Raw genomic sequence first — 20220 nt, forward strand, 5'->3', positions numbered from 1 at the left:
TTGTTACCGAGTAATTTCGATGGCCAATGGACAGTTGACGGTAACCCAATTTCGGACAGTAATTCCGAAATGCAAGGGAGTCCCATCCATGTAAAATCACACGCGTGTAGGCGAATATTCTGTGAGACATAACTGTTCGCATTCAACCTTGCAGAAAGCAGAATAGGACCAATCAACAAATCTCAATTAGAGCAGCCCAAACGTTAACAGAAAATTAATTTAAAGATTACATGGCCGTACTCGTTTTGAATTTTCTAATTCCCATCTATTCAGGTTCCTCAGATTTGTAATACCACGTATAATAAACTAGACGAGCATACTGATTTGTGTCAAGCAAGTAAGCCTTCATGTTTTAAAATTTGTCAAACAGTCATTTGCGATACTCCGACCTGTCTACAGATTCGCCGGAAACTGATAGTTGGATCACTTAGTATCTACCAGTATTGTATAACAGAACAGTATTATAGTACTTGTTGATCCAAATCTGATAACAAGTTCACTCCCCGATCAAAAAGATAATCATGCAGACCGCATTTCCTAAACTGTCTGTGTACTTCCAGAAATATTCTGAATGCGTCTATTTGCAATCCAATTTTTGACATAAACTTAAACCCTGGTGGGTGTAAGTTGTAACAATTTTAAACTTTTTATCTTTTGATGATGAATACCTCTGTGTCCGAAGCATGTCGAAGACTATAAAGCAGAATTATGTTTAATAAACAAGTGGAACGAGACTGTAGGATTATCATTTTACCTTACTTAATAAACTGAATATAAAAAAAATCTTTAGTAATTTTCCAAGTCACAAACGCTCGGATTCCAAATCACAAACCCAAAAAAAAACGCATTTTTTTATTAAAATTTTTCATCTTCCTTTTTGATATCTGATGATATCTTCAAAGTCTCCTTTTAGTTAATTGACATTTTGCGAAAAAAAAATTTTGTTAAAAATATTTTTCCCTATTATCTTGTATATATTAATAAAAATGCTGAAATAGATGTTCACTCAAATTGTCCAAAGAACTTAATTTTCAAAAATTCCAAAAAATTTTCAAAATCTTATCTAGTCAAGTTTTTGAGCTATAACTAGTTTTTTGTGTTTGAAATGATTTTTTTTCAAAATCTTATATAAAATTTAAGAAACGCTGAAATATTTGTTTGATTAAATTATCTAAGGAATGTGTCGTGAATGAATGAAATGAATCTGGATATATTTTTAAGTTACGGACATTTTATGAAAAAAATTATTTATATTTTCTTAAAAAAACTTGCTTTTCTCGATATTTTGTATATATTTTTAGAAATGTTAAATTAGGTGTTCAATTAAATATTTCAGGGAATATTAGTACAAATTTTCAAAAATGTATCTATTGAAGTTTTTGACTTACGACCACTTTCTTGAAAACATATTTTTTTTTGAAAATCTTACGAATTTTGAAAACGCTAAAATTGGTATTGGATTAAATTATCTAAAGTATATGAGTTTTCAAAAAAGTATCTGATTTCGAATATTTTTGAGATATTTCTGTATGCATCTAATCACTGTGGGATCTCCATCCATTTTTTGTTTCATAATTATTTGGTTATACAAAATACTTTTTTTATTTACAATTTTTACACAAAATTTACCTCATACATTGGTTGACTTTATCTTTGGACGTGCTATGTTATATATCCCTTTGCATTGACATATTATTCGTTCAGTGTACAATTTTTTTCAATGGTCTTAAGGCGGTCTACGTTTGTGACAAATTTACAAACAAATTTACGGAGGTCCGTTGGACCTTTTATATCGATAAAGGGAAAACCTTTGGATATCCATAGGACACATTTGTGCTAACTGGAAATTAAATATGGACATACGATTATTTATTACCTTGGGAAACTAGTACAGTGGCAATGCAGCTGGCTCCACTGAGCATCATACAGATACAAAGAGGCCATCTCCTGCCCCATTTATCGATAAGAAGCCAGGAAGCGATATAACTAGGAATTTCTACTGCTGACGACAAAAGAAAACTGATATACTGATTACTGCCTAGAGACGGTCCATAGTAACTCAATCCGACATAGACCATATTGTTGGCGAACCAATTCAGCGTAATTAAGATGGTTTTAAGTCTCATATTGGGGGTGGCACAGAGATCAGTTAAACCTGAAATCAATTAAAAAGTCTTATCGGCACTCAAGTAATAAATGCCTGATTCTCACCCTGATTCTTATTTAAAGCCTCCTCCTCACTGCTGGTGCGTCTGTTCATCATTTTCTGTTTTAACTGTTGTTTGAAACTCGTTGGCAGCTCTTTACCGTTGGTTTTAGCTAAAGATTCCAATATAGTGGAGGCCTCCTCAAACTTGCCTTTGGCCAGTAGCCATCTGGGGCTCTCAGGCAGCACAAACCAGTATAAATAATAAAGTACAAATGGTAATGAGGTCAATAGGGACAAATACTTCCAATCCCGCACCAAATAAGTTATCCCGGAAAGCATTATTAAGCCCACTGTATAAAATAGGCAAGTAAGTACCGTGATGAATGATCTATAGTTAGGTCCTACCAGTTCTAAAGCTAAAATAATCAAATTAAATTATAATATATTTATATACACATACACCCTAGGCAAATTTATTTCTTGGGTGCGGTAATGCTCATGCGTTGGCCGGACCGGTATCTGTACTTACAAATTATAAATGGTATCTGGTAGATGGCGGGAATAGTAAGTCCCACGATGAGTCTAGCAGCCGCCCACCACCAGAAGTCGGGGGATAAGGCGGTGAGCACCCCTCCGACGATCAGGGTGGTGAGACATATGAAAAAAGTCTTTTTCCTGCCTATACGGTCGTTTAGGTAGCCAAATAAGTATACCCCGAAGGGCCCTCCGAAGTTCAGGGAAACCAATCCGAGGGTGGGGTATATGTCTTTGTCACACACCAAGTCATACTAAAAAATTAATAAAGAAATGACTCAAAGTTTGATGAGGAGAGTTATATATCAACTTAATCATATCGATAACAACTAAACTAAGTTTTGCTTAATTGCTTTTTTTCATCTAGTGTTGTCTTTGTTTATTTGTCGATCAGAAACCAATAAATTTTTACATAATTTTGTTATATAAAAGGATAACTAATTTTTGGACTTTGGACAGAGAATTGCTCAATAATTTGTCAATGTGATTGATTATAATGATAGATGAACAAGACACATGATCACATTGGCAGCCTTTCAAAATCCAATTTTTCGCATTTTTATTTTCTTTACTACACCTGTTCAGGTGTAGTAAATTTGTTTGTAGGTGTGTTGTTGTTTGTAAGGAAAGAAAATAAAAATATGATTTTGAAAGGCTGCCATTTTGCTGTGGGTAGAAGTAATATTCTAGACCAAAGCATTCAGTGGGAGCTTTCAAACGACGTATCGCATGACTCAATTAATTTTATTTTTCAAAATGGTAGCCCGCCGCCATTTTTAAGTTTTGGGAAATGAGCTATAGACCAAAAAGTACGCATTCAAAAGATAAGAGGGGGGAGGAACAATTAAGAGCCGCACTGTATATCCACCCGAGTCATCGAGGTTTTTGGTTTTTGTTTTTTACTTGACGGAAAATATGAGTAATATTACATTGACATTTAATGCCCATATAGAAGATGTATGAAATAGCGCAACTTTATTTATCATTTGTAAGAAGCATCTTAGAATATGCAAATGTTATTTCCTATCTTCATCTTCTCATCTTTGCTCTATAGAAGATACGATATGCATACCTTGGAGAAATTTAAGGTGATTTCTTCCATGGTATATTTATATAAAACTATAAATGGCCTTCAAATTACCTCTTATTATCCGTAGTTATAACATCAGAAATTCGGTTACTTCTTACATTCTTGATATGGCTAACAAGAACCGTCAAGTAGGATCACCCCTTGATAATATTTAAACATTATATAATGAAATCCAAAATAATAATATCTTTAGCCATGATTATAAGAAGTTTTTGTCAACCATAAAGACCTTGGTACAATTTAAAAATACTGTTTTTCCTTTTTGTTTAAGTTTAGAGATGTTTGTACTTAGCAAAAGGATTTATTCTATGATCTGTTAGGTACGTATTAAATAAATACCTAATTATGTACTATATTGTTGTATTACGATATGTATATTTGCTGAATATAGATAATTATTAAAATATGTTCTTTTATGGTCTTTAATATTTTATTTTAGTTTCCTTTGAAAGACTTTTGTTTTTACTCAATTAATTTCAGTGGATGAATCCACATATAGATTTTTTTAAATAAACCTATTTTCTTTCTTTCGTTATTTGGCGACAAATAATGATGGAAGCACAGAAAACTTTAGGAAGGACAATAAGGAAAGGAGAGAGAGCTATGGGGGTTAGTTAATAAGCCAGCAAGAGAAGCAACAAGGAATGTGCTACATTGTTTGACCACAAATGAAATATAATACATTGGTTATAGTACTCACCTCCAACACAATACTAGAATACACCACACTTGTATCATACTCATAGCCATCCTTGCACCCTTCGAGGGCCCATAAACTGTTATTAACCATCTCATCTTCACCCAGCTGCGACAGCACAGCTGTATAGTTAGCCACGTACCTCTGGCAGCTCGCATAGCTACCATTGACCCTCGGGATAGACAAATTCTTTCGCTCTTCCACTGTTAAATTGGCCAATTCTGGTACGTGACACCAATGGGGCGGTACCTCCGTCATAAATAGTTGATTAAAAGCGCAGAACCCGCATGGGAAGCATGCCGGTAAGCAGATCAGCCATAGCATGAGCTTTTGGTATTTACCAAATTCACCGATTTGTGGTAAAATGTCATCTAGGTCCATTAACTTCTAAAAGAAAGAGGCAGAGGAAAGATCATACATCTTTTAAGCGATTGGTTTAAAAAAAAAATGGAAGTACATAGCAAATACCTAAGTAATTATGTTGCAATAAGCCGTTTGGTTTGTGGAATATGTTCTATGAAGCTGCTCTTCCAAATATGCACATTAATGGAACGTTCTAAATAAGTGACTAAATGTGGACTGAAATTATTTTTTACGGTAAGTTTTATCTTATCATCGACAGAAGTTTAGCCGCATGATGCCTTATGATATCATAATAGACAATAAATAATAATTAAGAAAAAATGTTTATATATACAGGGTGTCCCAAAAATCAACGATGGGCAATAGACCAGGTGCTCAGGAATGATCAAGAGCTTACCCAAATGAAGAGCGTTATCCAGATTGCAGAGTATTTCTCAATGTGCATCGATTACTTCTAGAGGGCCGATTCCCAAATCAAATGGGTGGTGCAGGCATACTGCGCTTGAGGCCGAAGTATTACAATAAGTTGCACGTGATCCGAATATCTCAGTACGTGGAATAGAAACAAGGACAGGCGTGTCTAAACGTTCGGCACATTAAATATTGAAAAAGACCAGTTACATCCGTACCACGTACAACGAGTACAATGTTTATTACCTTGAGACTTGAATTTTGGCAAACAATGTTCCAAAGACGTAAAACAGATCCGCGATTCTTGGAAAGAATTCTATGGTCCGATGAATCGACTTTTAAGAAGGATGTTATGTTATCAGTCACAATACCAGTTTAGAGTAAACATGTGGACAGGAATGTAAACGCCTGAAATTTGAATTTCTGGACAGAGAATACTTGAACAGGTGGATAGGGCGGGGTGGAACAATGGCGTGGCCGCCACGTTCACCCGATTTAAAGCCTTTTGATTCTCGTATTGGGGAGCCTTAAAAGACAAAGTCTACAACAATCCTATAGAAGATGTAGCTGACTGGGCCGAAAAACCCAGGCAGCCGCTCAGCAGATGAAAAATTCACCCGATTAATAACGCGATATTTTCTAAAAGGGTGTAGAATGTGTATTAGGAATGAGGGTAGACAATTTAAGCATTTGTTGTAACTCTAATAGTTCTAAAGTTTTATTTCATTTATTTTGATTTTTTTTTCATTTATTTATTTTGACTGTACAATTATTAAATTAGCTTAGAGTAGCGGCGTACATTTGACTATGTACTAAAAACCCCTATTGAACCAATAATGTAGGAAGTATTTTACCATTTTGAAATCTAGATTTGATACGCCAACTTTTGAAATCACTTGCCAAACAGTGAAGAAATTTTCTTTTTCAGGACAGTTAGTTAAAGTTGGGAAATGTTGGTCAAAAGACACAATTTTCAACACAAGTTGAGCAAAAATCTGATAATTTCTTTAAAATGTAAATAGTTGTGTTTGAATTTAGTTTTGTAATTTATCGAAGGGTTATTCGGGGTTATATTTAAAAAAAAAATGAAATTAGAAAGTTTGTAACCACAGTACTAAAAAGATCAACAGGAGGTGTCAATTTTTTTCGGTTTTCTATTAATGCCTATAATTTTAAAAGATTTTTTTAACATTTTATTTCTCCCTTTGAAAACAAATTAATAAAAATTTTACGATTCTTTTCTAAAATTAACATGAACACCAAGTTATCTGGGATTTTTGGATAATAAATGAGAAAATTTCAATAATTACAGTTTTTTTTTAAAGAATGTATTAAGCACGATAAGTTAACAAAAACCATCTTATATCCATAAAAAGAATAGTCCAGGAAAAGTGGGGTTTAGGTTCCCGGAATATTTCAAGGATAATTTTATAAATTTTTTATTTTTGGATAGAGCCAAAAGGTGCTTAAATAACAAAATCTAGCCTATGAGCCTATTAAAAGCTCATTCACCATGCCAAAAAAAAAATGATTGTTTTGTAGACTTTTGAGGAAAACGAGTATTTTTTGATTGGAAACTATAATATAGAGCTTATTAAATCAAATTCAAATTTATTTTATGTTAGTCTGTATACATTTTTCTTGCATCCGTCACAATAAAGCCAGCAGGTTGCAACAATATAATTAAAAAAATAATAAAAGGTGATATACAAGTAACAAATACTACAATAAAATTATTATAAGTGAAATATAAAACATTGTAACATTAAAACACCAAGATGTACAAAGAAAACAATTTAATATTGTTTGAGGTAATCACAAAATCATAAAAATAGTATGTACATACACTACATCATAATTATTTAAAAAATTTGTTGTTCATATAGTCTGATATCTCATAGTAAACGTTGTTGATTAAAAAGTTTTTCATTGTGTTTGAATTTATTTACATCCAAGCTTTTTATTAGGTCACCGATGATTCCATTCATTTGCTGATTTAGTGAATCCAACATAACTTGGATCAATATGATTCGTAACGTGTCATATGGGTATGCGTATCTAAGTTAAAAAAGAGAACTCAGGGTGAGGATGGCATTTGTTTTACATCAAAAGCTTACAATAAGCTCTTCTAGTAACACGAAATATCGTTCAAATAGCTGCTTTGAAGCAGAAAGACAGACAACTGATTGTCCCAATATCCCCATATCAGGCCTCCATATGGTAGGTGACCAAGAAGAAAGGCAAAATAAGCCCTATGACGTTCTATATGTGATCCCCAAGTTAGTTTGTAATCCATGTGAAAGCCAAATAGTTTATTTGAAGCAGTAGGCATAGTTTCCCTTCTCAATGACATATCTAAGTTTTGAGTTATAAAACAAAGGTAAGGACACAAAGTCACGGTCTCATCAAATCCATATAATTTTTTAAAAGCTACATGTGTTTCGCTTCTATCGGAGCATCATAAGGCCTAAAAAATACATTAAGATATTTTTCACAAAAAAAAGAACGCTTATAAAACTCATTACCTAGACCTACACAGATCATATTACAACTAACAACAAAAGAAAAGCTAGGTTAAGTTAACAATTCCCACCATAGATAAAAATGTATGCTTAAAAAAATAAAAAAGTAAAATGTCACCAGTGGGGAACGATCCAGCAACCTCTAGATTCACAGGCGCGCGTCTTACTCATAGGCCACCAAGTAACATGATTAAACATGGGGAACAATCCGAACTATACTATTAAGTGTGAATATAAGTAAACAATCGTAACAATAAAAACTAAAAATATCTAAAATCGAAAGAGGAAAGACTTTTTAAGAGAGGTTGTTATAAATGAGGTGAGGTTCAAACGTGAAAATATCATTCACACACACAAGGACAGGGCTGTTCTTAGCTTTAGTTATTTCCATTTTCTCTAACAAGTCCAGTTTTCTGCCTTTTGAGCACTCATGCAAAATATCCCACCACTACGGACAATGTCATCCAATACTCCTCAAACTCCCCTTATTCCTACAAATTTGCCTCTTTTAATTCCCTTTTCTATCGCCTTTTCAACATCCCCCTTTATAGAGAAGCTTTCCTTGATGAACTAAATATAATTAAACGTATTGCTTTTAATAATGGTTTTCCACTTGATATAATTAATCGCCTTTATTCTAAATTCTATAATAAATACAAACTTACAACTTAATCCATCTTAATAATGAAAATAGTCACCTTTTTAGATCAATGTAATTTTTTGGTAATATTTCTTTTCAGCTTGCAAAGTTTTTCAAGTCTACAAATCTTACTAATTGCTTTTAAAACTACAAACAGTTTAAAAAGTCAGCTAGTTAGTACAATAGATAAGGCAGATTTCTTTTCAAAATCAGGGGTATATTCATTAAGATGTAATGACTGTAATGCCATTTACATAGGGCAATCGGGGAGAAAAATTTCCACCAGAATAAAGGAACATATAAGTTTGGTGGACAGGTATAGGGATACTGACATGATCGAAACTAAATCGGCGTTTGCAAATCGTTTATTGGCCTCCTCACATGGTTTTTCTTTAACTCAGGGAGCGGATATTTTGCATAAGTGCTCAAAAGGCAAAAAACTGGTTTTGTTAGAAAAAATGGAAATAACTAAAGCTAAGAAGAGCCCTGTCCTTGTGTGTGTGAACGATATTTTCACGTTTGAACCTCACCTCATTTATAACAACCTCTCTTAAAAAGTCTTTTCTTTTTCGATTTTAGATATTGTTAGTTTTTATTGTTACGATTGTTTACTTATATTCACACTTAATAGTATAGTTCGGATTGTTCCCCATGTTTGATCATGTTACTTGGTGGCCTATGGGTTAGACGCGCGCCTGTGAATCTAGAGGTTGCTGGATCGTTCCCCACTGGTGACATTTTATTTTTTTAAGCATACATTTTTATCTATGGTGGGAATTGTTAACTTAACCTAGCTTTTCTTTTGTTGTTAGTTGTAATGTGATCTGTGTAGGTCTAGGTAATGAGTTTTATAGGCGTTCTTTTTGTAAAAAATATCTTAATGTATTCTTTAGGCCTAATGATGCTCCGATAGGAGCGAAACACGTGTAGCTTTTAAAAAATTATATGGATTTGATGAGACCGTGACTTTGTGTCCTTACCTTTGTTTTGTTTTCGTTTGGTCTCTTAGAAAAAAATGAATGATACGTTTCCATTGATTAGCAATGTTTAATGCATTTCTTAGTACACTATTAAGCCAATTAAAATCATCAGGTATTGAGATCATTGATGTATCGTTCGGAAACATACAAGTTTTACAGCTAGGTAGATTAAATGGTAGTTCGTTAGCAAAAAATAGTAAAGAGTATTGGCTTAAGTATATGGATCTCTGGGGAATACCATATTGCATCTGTCTAAAGCCTGATTTTTTTGATTGTTGAAATTAATAATCTATCCGATTAGACAAATTTGTTACTCATAGAGATGCTCCTGTTATCTAGTAGCTTTTCAATTTCTATATTAACCCATCATGAGTGACACAATCAAAAGCTTTGCTTAAGTCACATAGTGTGAGTGAAATATATATCTAATTCGACCCTATTTTCCACAAACTTCTGTTAATAATAGAGACATAGGAAGTAGAGTTACCATTGAATGTTACAGACAGTTTTAGTATGTCAAGATTTTATGTCACAGATTGTTACACGAGATTTTAAATTTGGAATTAGCAAAACTATTGCAAGTCGTTGGACCCATAAAATTACCGAAATTATTGACAATCACCTTGCCTACCGATTCATTAATTTTCCAAATATAAGAGATGAGAGACAAATTAATAAATTGTAAATTATGGAAATATTTATGGAGAGATTCAACTTCCTTGGAATTATAGGTCCAACTGATTGCACCCATGTTGCCATATTAAAGCCAAAAGTGGATGAACACAACAAGTTTTTGTGCTTTTCCATGAATTCAATGATTATATTCCAATGGGTAGTAGTGGTTTTAAACGACATTTTTTTAAAATTTAAAGCAATAATATAGGCATATATTTAAATAAAAAAAACACGGAGGCGAAAAAAATTAACAAAATAAATGAAAATTCTTAGTGTTTATCAATAGAAAAGACAATTGACGTTTCCATCTGTCAAATATTAGGGAAAATAACCAATATACAGGGTGTTTCAAAATTCACTACATATATTTTAAGGGCGTATTCCTGAGGTCAAAATAAGACTTTTTTCCCCTATAAACATGGGTCCTAAAATGCACCCCCTTCAAGCTACAGCCATCGCAAAAAGTGTAAAAAAAATCAATTTTTTAAAACTGTGTCTACAGTTTTGCATCAAATTTAACGAAATTTGGAATACCCCCGTTATTTTAGGCGGTCTATGTACTCTTTATCTTAGAAAAGGCGTAAAACTAATTTTAAGGGGTAAACTGAGGGGGTGCACACTTTTGACGGCCAAAATTTTATGTGTACATACATTTTTTTTTAATTAAGCTACACCAAAAAATAGACCATACAAAAATTTAAATTTTTGGTCTCTTGCATTTTTTTCATACGACTATTAGTTTTTGAGAAAATCGCCGGTGAATAAAAGGATAGCAATATCGTAAATTAAAAATCAAAGAAAAAATTTAGGAAGTAGGCTGTATTTCGCAATTGTTGACATTTTTATTTTTGAGGTTTTAGTAGTAGGCTGTGAGAATTTGTTTTAGACATTTTTTAACTTGCTTGACATTTGGTGTAAAATAAATTTACTGTCATTGTTGACTTTTTTTAATTCCAGTAGTTTACTTCCCGTTTTAGATTTAAAGTGTAGTTTTTATTCCCATGTCTTATTTCTAAACGCTAACATTGCTAAAATGAAAAATTTACGTTATTCATTCGAACATCTTGCAGACATCCATTTTGTTTATGGTCTTGCTGATGGTAACGCGTATGAAGCTCAAAGATTGTATCAGTTAAGGTTTCCTAATCGCCGACTTCCGAATGTAGGAACATTTCAGAGTCACATCGGCATCTTAGGGAATACGGTAGTTTTCGGACCTCAAGGAACAATGCAGGCAGACCGCAACAAGCACGAAACCCAGTGACAGAGGAGCAAATTTTGAATGCCATCGACGACGATCTTGGCCTAAGCACCCGACAAATAGCTCGGAAGTTGGAGGTTTCTCATGCAACTGTCTGGCGGGTTTTGCACGAAAATAGCTTGTGTCCATACCATATTCAAAGAGTTCAAGCTTTGCTACCTCAAGATTTCCTAAGGGGCTTACAGTTTGCAAGGTGGTTACTTCAGAGTTAATAATTTTTTATCAAGTATTCTATTCACAGACGAAGCTCATTTTTCGCGGGAAGGGCTGGTTAATTTTCACAATGTGCATATTTGGGCAGTAGAGAATCGGCACGAAATTAGGCAATCTCACCACCAGGAGCACTTTAGCCTTAATGTATGGGCAGGTTTAGTGGGAGATGAGTTAATTGGTCCTTTCTTTTTTCCTAGAATTTTAGTTGGTGACACTTATTTAGACTTTCTACAGCACCATTTAAATGGTTTACTAGACAATGTACCTTTAAATGTGCGAGCGAACATGTGGTTTATGCATGACGGTGCCGCCCCTCATTTCCGTATAACAGTGCGTGACTATTTGAACTTTGTGTTTCCTGAGAGATGGATTGGTAGAGCAGGCCCAATACCATGGCCTCCACGCTCCCCGGACTGCAATCCTCTGGATTTTTTTTTCTGGGGATATGTAAAAAGCCTCGTCTATAATCCTGGTCAAGTGCCTTCGCTCGAGGTCCTAAGGCAAAGAATTATTGATGCCCTTGAAACAATAAGAAATACTCCCGGAATTTTAGAGCGAGTAAGACAATCTATGAGAAGACCAATGGAGGCTTGTATTGCAGCGGGGGGTGCGCATTTCGAGCACTTTTTATTAAAAAAAATATTTGTTTCTCAGAAGTTTATTGTTTATTTAAAAAATTATTAATTATTATGTTAATAAATGTTAAATAATTTTTTAACCAATTTTTGTATTTTTATAAACCGTCATTCTTTAATGTAAATAATTGTTCATCAATTTATTGAAAAAACCTCAATAACAAAGTTTCAACAATAGCAAAACCAGTCTACCCATTTTTTTGTTAAATGTCGTGCCGCTTAAAAAATGTCCTAAAACAAATAGTCACAGCCTACTACTTAATATTATCTGTTTAAATTTTAATTATTACGTTATTGGTAGCCTTTTATTAATCGGTGATTTTCTCAAGAACTATTCGTACTATCAAAAAAATGCAGGAGACATAACATTTAGATTTTTGTATGGCCCATATTCTGGTGTAGCTTAATTTTTTAAAAAATGTATGCGTACATAAAATTTTGGTCGTCAAAAGTGTGCACCCCCTCAGTTTACCCCTTAAAATTAGTTTTACGCCTTTTCTAAGATAAAAAGTAAAGAAACCGCCTAAAATAACGGAGGTATTCCAAATTTCGTTAAATTTGATGCAAAACTGTAGACACAGTTTTAAAAAATCGATTTTTTTTTACACTTCTTGCGATGGCTGTAGCTTGAAGGGGGTGCATTTTAGGACCCATGTTTATAGGAAAAAAAAGTCTTATTTTGACCTCAGGAATACGCCCTTAAAATATATATAGTGAATTTTGAAACACCCTGTATACCTACCAAGAAACCTAAATCAAATCGAATAAAACGAATTTAGCCGACGATTGAAATTTAGAATCACCCGTATCGAGATCGAGTTGTGATTTTAGAATCCCAGCCCAGAACTGTTTACTCTAACCCCAATTACTTCACAATAAATCTGAATGAAAATACTGCTTCTCTAAAATCTTTTATTTTACAAGACCCTATATTACTTTAAAAAAAATTAACACACCTCCATGTTGATATGTTGTTGGGCAAAATAAATTTTCCAGAGTGTAACAGTGAAACTGGTGAATGTCTAACTGATCTCTCTTAAGCCAGGTCTCTGAAACGCACAGTGCATCAATAGGTTTGTTATTATTTTAATGTGTATTATTATATTAATGTATATTAATATGAAATATTAAAAAGTGATGTGTTGCATTGACTTGACCAGTGCAATCAGTACCGTTATTTAAAGGTGCTAATAACGACGAAGGTTTCATTGTCTTTGTTGAAAATTTTCTCTTCTAGCATTCTGCGATGGTTGTTTATGTATAATTTCGGAGCTGAAGTTTCCGGATATTTATCTTCTACCGGATATTGAATTGTAAATGTCTATGTAAATTCCTCAGCAAGCTGTTCAGGTACACCAAGCTTGAACGTAGAACTTTTTGGATTATTGTATTTCGATGGCAGATTTTGACAGGTATATGTGTCTTTATAGTACGGATTTAGAATGTCAACTATTGTTTCAGTAGTAGTATTGACATCTAGGTTGGCTAAATATATGTTAATTTGGTCAAGCGTTCTCTAATATTTCAGTTAGCAACCTTGATCCTTGGCTATTTTTTTGGTGCCAAATTTTGTGTATTTTTTTTGTTTTAATGATGGTTTGGATCATTGTTTTCCGCAGAAAGTGGCAGACTCATGTTTTTAATAGCGGAATTCAATTTTGCAAGATCATTCTTAAGACACCATATTTCAGCTTTTCGAGCATTATATTTGTCAGTTAGTTCACTGTAGGCTTGTTTCAGAAGACTTAAATCTTCTTGCTAAATTGCTCGTGAAGTTTTTCGAATTGTTTCTGAGGATTTAGAAGTAATTGCTTTTTAGACGGATAATGATGAAGTTTTGGAATAAATTTTTGATATCATGTTTCGTTGGTCGCATTAAATCTGGTCTATAGAGTTTTAGTTCTAGACCCATAAATTGCAGGAACGGGTCAACTGACTTATTGTTTTCATTGCGTAAGCTATTATTTCTTCAATGCAATTTTGTACTAGTTTGGTAATCAAAGCTGATAATTTATATACATCATTACAATAATTACTAGCTAAACACTCCCCACAATGGAAGGTAACATCTGGGGATAGTTTTTTGACAGGGACGTTCTTATAAAGAAGTCCAGAGAATCTGAGTCCAGAGCATTTTACATATAGCATTATATTACAGTTGTCATATTTAGCTAGGCCATATGAGTGAGTTTCCTTATCAAAACACAAGTTTAGGTGAAGATGAAATAAATAATTATATTATTTTTTTTTTGGAGAATGCCCCACTGATGAAATCCTATTGTTATAAATGGTTTTGAACAATTTTTGGTTTTTAAAGGTTTATAAAACAAAATTGTAAGTGCAATAAAATTATACGTCTCTTTACTTAACGAACGAAAAATGTGTTGTCTTATATAGCCTGTATCTCTTGTATACCACGACACATGAAATTTTAACAGTGTTCATTAAAATTTTGGAGAAAACTGATATTGAGGAAAACTTGCCAAATAAATTTTTGATTTATTCCTTGGAAATTGTAGAAAACTAGTATTTTTTAATAGATAACTTAATAGTCTATTTAATTCCCCTTCGCAAGCAAGGTCAAATGAATGTGTGATATGTTTCTGCTGTAAATTGTGAAATTTTAATAGTTTTCATTACAATTTTAGGAAAAACTATTTTATTTTTAAAAACAGATAATTTCTAAATGAGAAATTCCATAAGAATAAAAAAATGAAAATAAGCTGCTCAATTGAGGCAAAAAAAAACAAATTTCGGGCCAAAAATTAAAGCACAAAAATAAAAAATTTTTTCATACAAAAAATAATTTCCACACAGTAGGAGAAAATATCGAAAATTACTTTGAAATGAGAAATGAATATGGCAGAACTAATAGAATATTTTTGTGAATTTTGACTACAAATTCTCTTAATTTTTCTTAAAAAAAAATGAAAATTGTCAAGCAAAGGCTCTCTGATATCCAATGTTTCCACTAGCAAAAATAACATAAAAATTCATTTCAAAGTAGATTCTTTAAGCCCAATAATTGGGGGGAGTTACACTAATAAAAAACCTTATAATAAAATCCAGTATGAACTTCTTCTCAGGCAGAAATAATAGGACAACCATCAATTATTTCCATTTCTTTCCTGAACTAGAGTAAACAGGAAAAGGGCAGAACTTAATAATTCTTGGCAATGAAAAGTAATTAGTGCCACTAATTAATAATTTGCCATCAGTATATATAGATCATTGCTTTTAATTAATTTTTAAAAAAGATTTAATTTTTAAAAAGCTTTAATCTTACTTTTTTAATAAGTTCTTCGGTCATGACGTCACATATGCACTTTATATACACTTTTGAATATATATTTTAAGTGACATTGATCATGCAACTACTATATAACATTGGATATATTAAGTGATTTATGTAATTTTTGTTTTGGAAACAAAAGTTCAAACTTTCATTGTCTGTATTTATATTTTTAGTTCGTTATGATGACCACAGCGTTTCTCGTTGCTACTCGTATGGTGTATGTGCGCCTTTTAAAAATAAAATCAACATTTTCACGGTTTTAACGAGTTTATGGATGGATTTTGAAGTTTTGAAAAAGTATATCGGCATTTACTGTCTTTTAGAAGAATTTATTTATTTTATTTAAGAATCATTTTCAAAAATCTATAAATTTTTAATTAAAACTTCTGGGCCAGTATAAGAAAACATTAAGTTGATCATGGTTACTCAAAAGGTCATAACGTTATTAATTCTGAAACAAACACAGGGAAAAATAACAATGAATTTCAGAAACTTTTTCATGTGATCATGTGTGAGACAAAGATAGATGTATTGTCTTATACATAGTTCTTGACATAAATGTGTGTGTAAAATTTATGCCTATAACCATCATTAACTTATTTTTTCTTTAAATACGCCCCTGTATTTTTTGTTTTATTTTTCGAAACACTTAGGTATCAAAATAACTTATTTACTATTAAAGATAGAGAGATGCATCAGAAACTATTGTATAAAGTAAATGATTACACTCTTTATGTAAGATACAAATTTTCTGAGAAATCAAGGGTTATTCAGAAAAAAACAAATTTTAGTTTTTTAGCATTTTCATAGTTTTGATAATTTACAAAATCTTGCATAACTTTTTTGTTATCAAAGATATAGAGACATGAATTAAAAAGTATTTAAAAAAAATAATTTCAAAATTTTCATATAAAATAAACATTTTTTGAAAAATAAATAATAGGTTTTTTAATAAGTTTTTAAAATTTGTTATCACGACCATTACCTCCTGAAAAAAATTATAAGAAATTTTTCGGCTATGCCTCTCTTTATCTTTCGCATTGTTACTGGTCGTCTTTATCATTATGTTACGGAAAGTACTAAAATAATTAAACTGGAAAAATTTAAACAATTTATTATTAGAAAGCTTTACGTAGAAATCCAATCAACCCATGCGATATCAATTAAATAACAATCAATTGAGTCTTCTAATAAACCGATGTGTTGGAGAAAGATAAACTTGGCAATAATCATGTGTAATAAAAAGACGGGTATATCGGAAAGCCTTCCTAGAGGTTATTAATAGTGGTGATTTAAGGAAAAAGTAAAATGAAAAACACAGGGACGTATTCAAAAAAATAAGCTGATGATTATCATCAGTCATGCGCGCTAATGCAATAGTACCAATTAAATAGCCAATCGATTAGTTTTTTTTTTGTAAGTCAATGTCTTAGAGAAATATGCACTTTACGAATTAAAAGTACAGAAGCGCATTCTCAAAAATTAGGTTGATGATGGTAACTCAAACGTCGAAACGTTATTAAACAAAGGCAGAAAGAAATAAAAATTAATTTGTAACATTTTTTTGGAGCATAATGTGTAAGGCAAAGACGTATGTTAGCAACTGTGTATAAGATAGAGAGGGACATATCCAAAAATGGACATGCCTTGTTTTTTATATAGAAACGTTGGTATTATTTAATAATTGGTGTAAATTAGTGATATAAGGATATTCAAAAGTTACTAAAAATTAAATTAAAATAACATTTAAAACGTTGAAACGTCATTAATTTTTAAACGAACGTAAGAAAAAATAAAAATAATTTTTTTTCATATCGTAATGTGTGTGAGACAAAGACAGACGTATATCAACAATTGTGTGCAAGACAGAGAGGGGCATATCCAGCAATGTGAATGCCATGTTTTTTATCGAAATGTTAGTACTAATTTGTGCTTTTATATATAATTTTCAAAAATCTATAAATTTTTAATTAAAACTTCTGGGCCAGTATAAGAAAACATTAAGTTGATCATGGTTACTCAAAAGGTCATAACGTTATTAATTCTGAAACAAACACAGGGAAAAATAACAATGAATTTCAGAAACTTTTTCATATGATCATGTGTGAGACAAAGATAGATGTGTACCAACAACTTCGTGTAAGACTGAGAGAGGCATATCCAAAAATGGGCATGCCTTGTTTTTTTATCGAAATTTTAGTATTATTTAATGGTTGCGATAAATTTGCGCTTTTAGGGTTTCCAAAAGTTTCTAAATATAAAATTAAAAGTACAGGACCGTAATTAAAACAACTAAGTTGATGATAGTGACTAAAACGTAGAACGTCATTAATTTTGAACCAAACCCGAGAAAATATAAAAATTTATTTGCGATATTTTTTCATATCATAATGCGTGAGACAAAGACAAACATATTTCAACAACTGTGTGTAAAACAGAGAGGGGCATATCGAAATCATCTTATTTTTTATCGAAATTTTCTTATTAGGTTTAATATTTGTGATAAATTAGAGTTTTAAGATTTCCAGAAATATTTTCCAAAAAAAAATACAGCACCGTATTTGAAAAAAATAAGTTCATCATGGTGATTAAAAGCGTCAAAACGTCATTAATTTTGAATCAAACTCAAAACAAAAAATTAAAACGAAATTGTGAAATTTTTCCATATGATCATGTGTGAGACAAAGAGACGTATGCCAACAACTGTTTGTAAGACGCAGAGGGGTATATCCAAAAATGTGCATGCCTTATTTCTTTTATCGAAATGTTAGAATTATTTAATGGTTGTATAAATTAGAGAATTCGGGTTTCCAGAAAATCAAAAAAAAATACAGGACCGTATTTGAAAAAATTAAGTTGATGGTGATTCAAAGCGTCGAAACGTCAATAATTTTGAAACACGCAGAAAAAAATAAAAGTGAATTTGAAACATTTTCTCGGAGCATAATGTGCTAGACAAAGACAGACGTATGCCGACAACTGTGTGTAAGATAGAGAGGGGCATATTAAAAATTATGCATGCCTTGTTTTTTTTTTAATTAAAATTTTAATTTTCTTTATTGGTTTTATTTACGATTTCTAAAAATTAAATTAAAAGTCGGGGCCGTGTTTAAAATAATTAAATTGATAATGGTTATGTAAAGCGAAACAGCGCAATTTTAAAATTAGTGACATAATATTATTTAAAAGACAGAAATAAAGAAGAAAATTAAAACAGCTGCAAACTTTTATATTAAAATGTATTAGAGAAGGACACACTCATATAAACAGGCGTGTATGAGACAAAGAGGAGCCTATCCGAAAATTTGTATGCCTATATTCCTAAAAAAAGTCCTGAAAAAGTTGTGATTTAAAAAAAAAAACAAAATTGAATGTACGGATCCGAATTAAATAATTTAAATATTAATTGAAATAATAAATTTCAGACTTTTCCATATAATTTCGGAAGCATCATAAGGTCCGCGAATTTTTTTTACTTTATATAAAAAATCCGCTATTCTTACCTCACTATAAAAACCCTTTAAAGACACAGTAACCACTCTACTAATCAGATTTTACATTTATATAATAATATACTTAATTCAATTAATATATCTACGTCATACTTACGTCGTTGGTTTAAATTGGAAAATCAAAGTATACTTGCCAGACACTCTCTCTCTTTCTCTTACGCGTTACTTAACAACGTTTTGGATCATTTTATTAGAAAATTCTAACAAAAAAATTAACGAATAAAAGAACAAAGAACCGCATACGTACGCGACTTAATTGCAAGTGCGACGAGTCCGTTCAAATATCCATCAATCTCTTAATCCAATTTTCATATAGCCGCCGGGCTTCTGTAATTAATACATATTAGAGCTCATCAACGCGTACACTATATATATATACAGGGTGTTCATTTGAAAACTTCCCACCACGGATTTATCGAAAACCACTGTTTAAAAAAAAACGCCGAAATACGTCAAAAGGTTTGTCAAGGGGGGCAACTTTCTAACATAAAATTACTTCACCCTCTGCCCCCAGGGTCATCCCCGTAAAAATTTTAAATGGCAAGGGGTATCGAGTAATAGCTTGTTTAAAGGGTCTTTCGAAGTCTTTTATTTTGACGTTTGGTTTTTTTAAATCGGTCGATTCATTTTCGAGAAAAATCTTTGTTTATCTTAATTTGTTCAGATACAAAACAAAAATATGAAAATATCAGTTTTTATTTTAATAAGTGTTCAAAATGTTGCTCGTTAGGGTTTGCCAAATCTACAATTCGTTTATAATTTAAAACGGAAACTACCATTATAAACAGCAATTCCGAAGATTAGACGTGGAAAAAACTAAATAACCTGAATTTTTTTCCGCATTCTTTTCATCAACACAGATATCCTGGGCGAACTGTATTTATTGTTATACCTGCTTAGTTATTTACAGTTGTTTAGCCGAAAAAGTAGAAATTATTCTAATTTATGGTGCCCAAAATCAATGTGCTCGGCAAACTGCCGTCACGTTTAACGCCAGACATCCGGAGAAGATAACTTCGCATAGGTATGTTTTGGACCTTGTTACTAAGTTTACTGAAACTGGATCTGTTGCAAATAAAAAACGTGATCATCGGCAAATTTTGGATAAAGCCGCTTAAGTTAAAGTTTTGGGTCATTTTGGAATAAATCCTAATACTTCATTACGCAAAATTGTTGCTGTCACAACACACTGCTGGTATTTCATTATGCTCTGTTCACACAGTTACCAAACTTCATAAATTTC

The 20220-nt window shown here is 32.1% G+C and overlaps 2 protein-coding genes across 7 annotated transcripts in view; both read right to left on the reverse strand.

Annotated features, from left to right (window-relative positions):
- The window catches only part of LOC126740646 (carcinine transporter), a 25425-nt gene extending 6103 nt beyond the window's left edge, over positions 1–19322 (reverse strand). The window contains exons 1-5 of one of the 6 annotated variants that reach the window (XM_050446793.1): positions 19225–19322; positions 4474–4857; positions 2679–2937; positions 2212–2565; positions 1877–2155 (exon numbers count right to left, since the gene is read on the reverse strand). In XM_050446793.1, the coding sequence (XP_050302750.1) occupies positions 1877–2155; positions 2212–2565; positions 2679–2937; positions 4474–4851 (1270 nt within the window). In that variant the 5' untranslated portion in view covers positions 4852–4857; positions 19225–19322. The other 5 variants (XM_050446784.1, XM_050446771.1, XM_050446801.1 and 2 more) reach the window with 5 other exon arrangements.
- The window catches only part of LOC126740629 (THO complex subunit 5 homolog), a 259584-nt gene that overhangs the window by 86477 nt on the left and 152887 nt on the right, over positions 1–20220 (reverse strand). The window lies entirely within an intron of this gene.

The sequence above is a fragment of the Anthonomus grandis genome, chromosome 1 (assembly GCF_022605725.1).
Source record: "Anthonomus grandis grandis chromosome 1, icAntGran1.3, whole genome shotgun sequence".
Taxonomy (NCBI): Eukaryota; Metazoa; Arthropoda; class Insecta; order Coleoptera; family Curculionidae; genus Anthonomus; species Anthonomus grandis.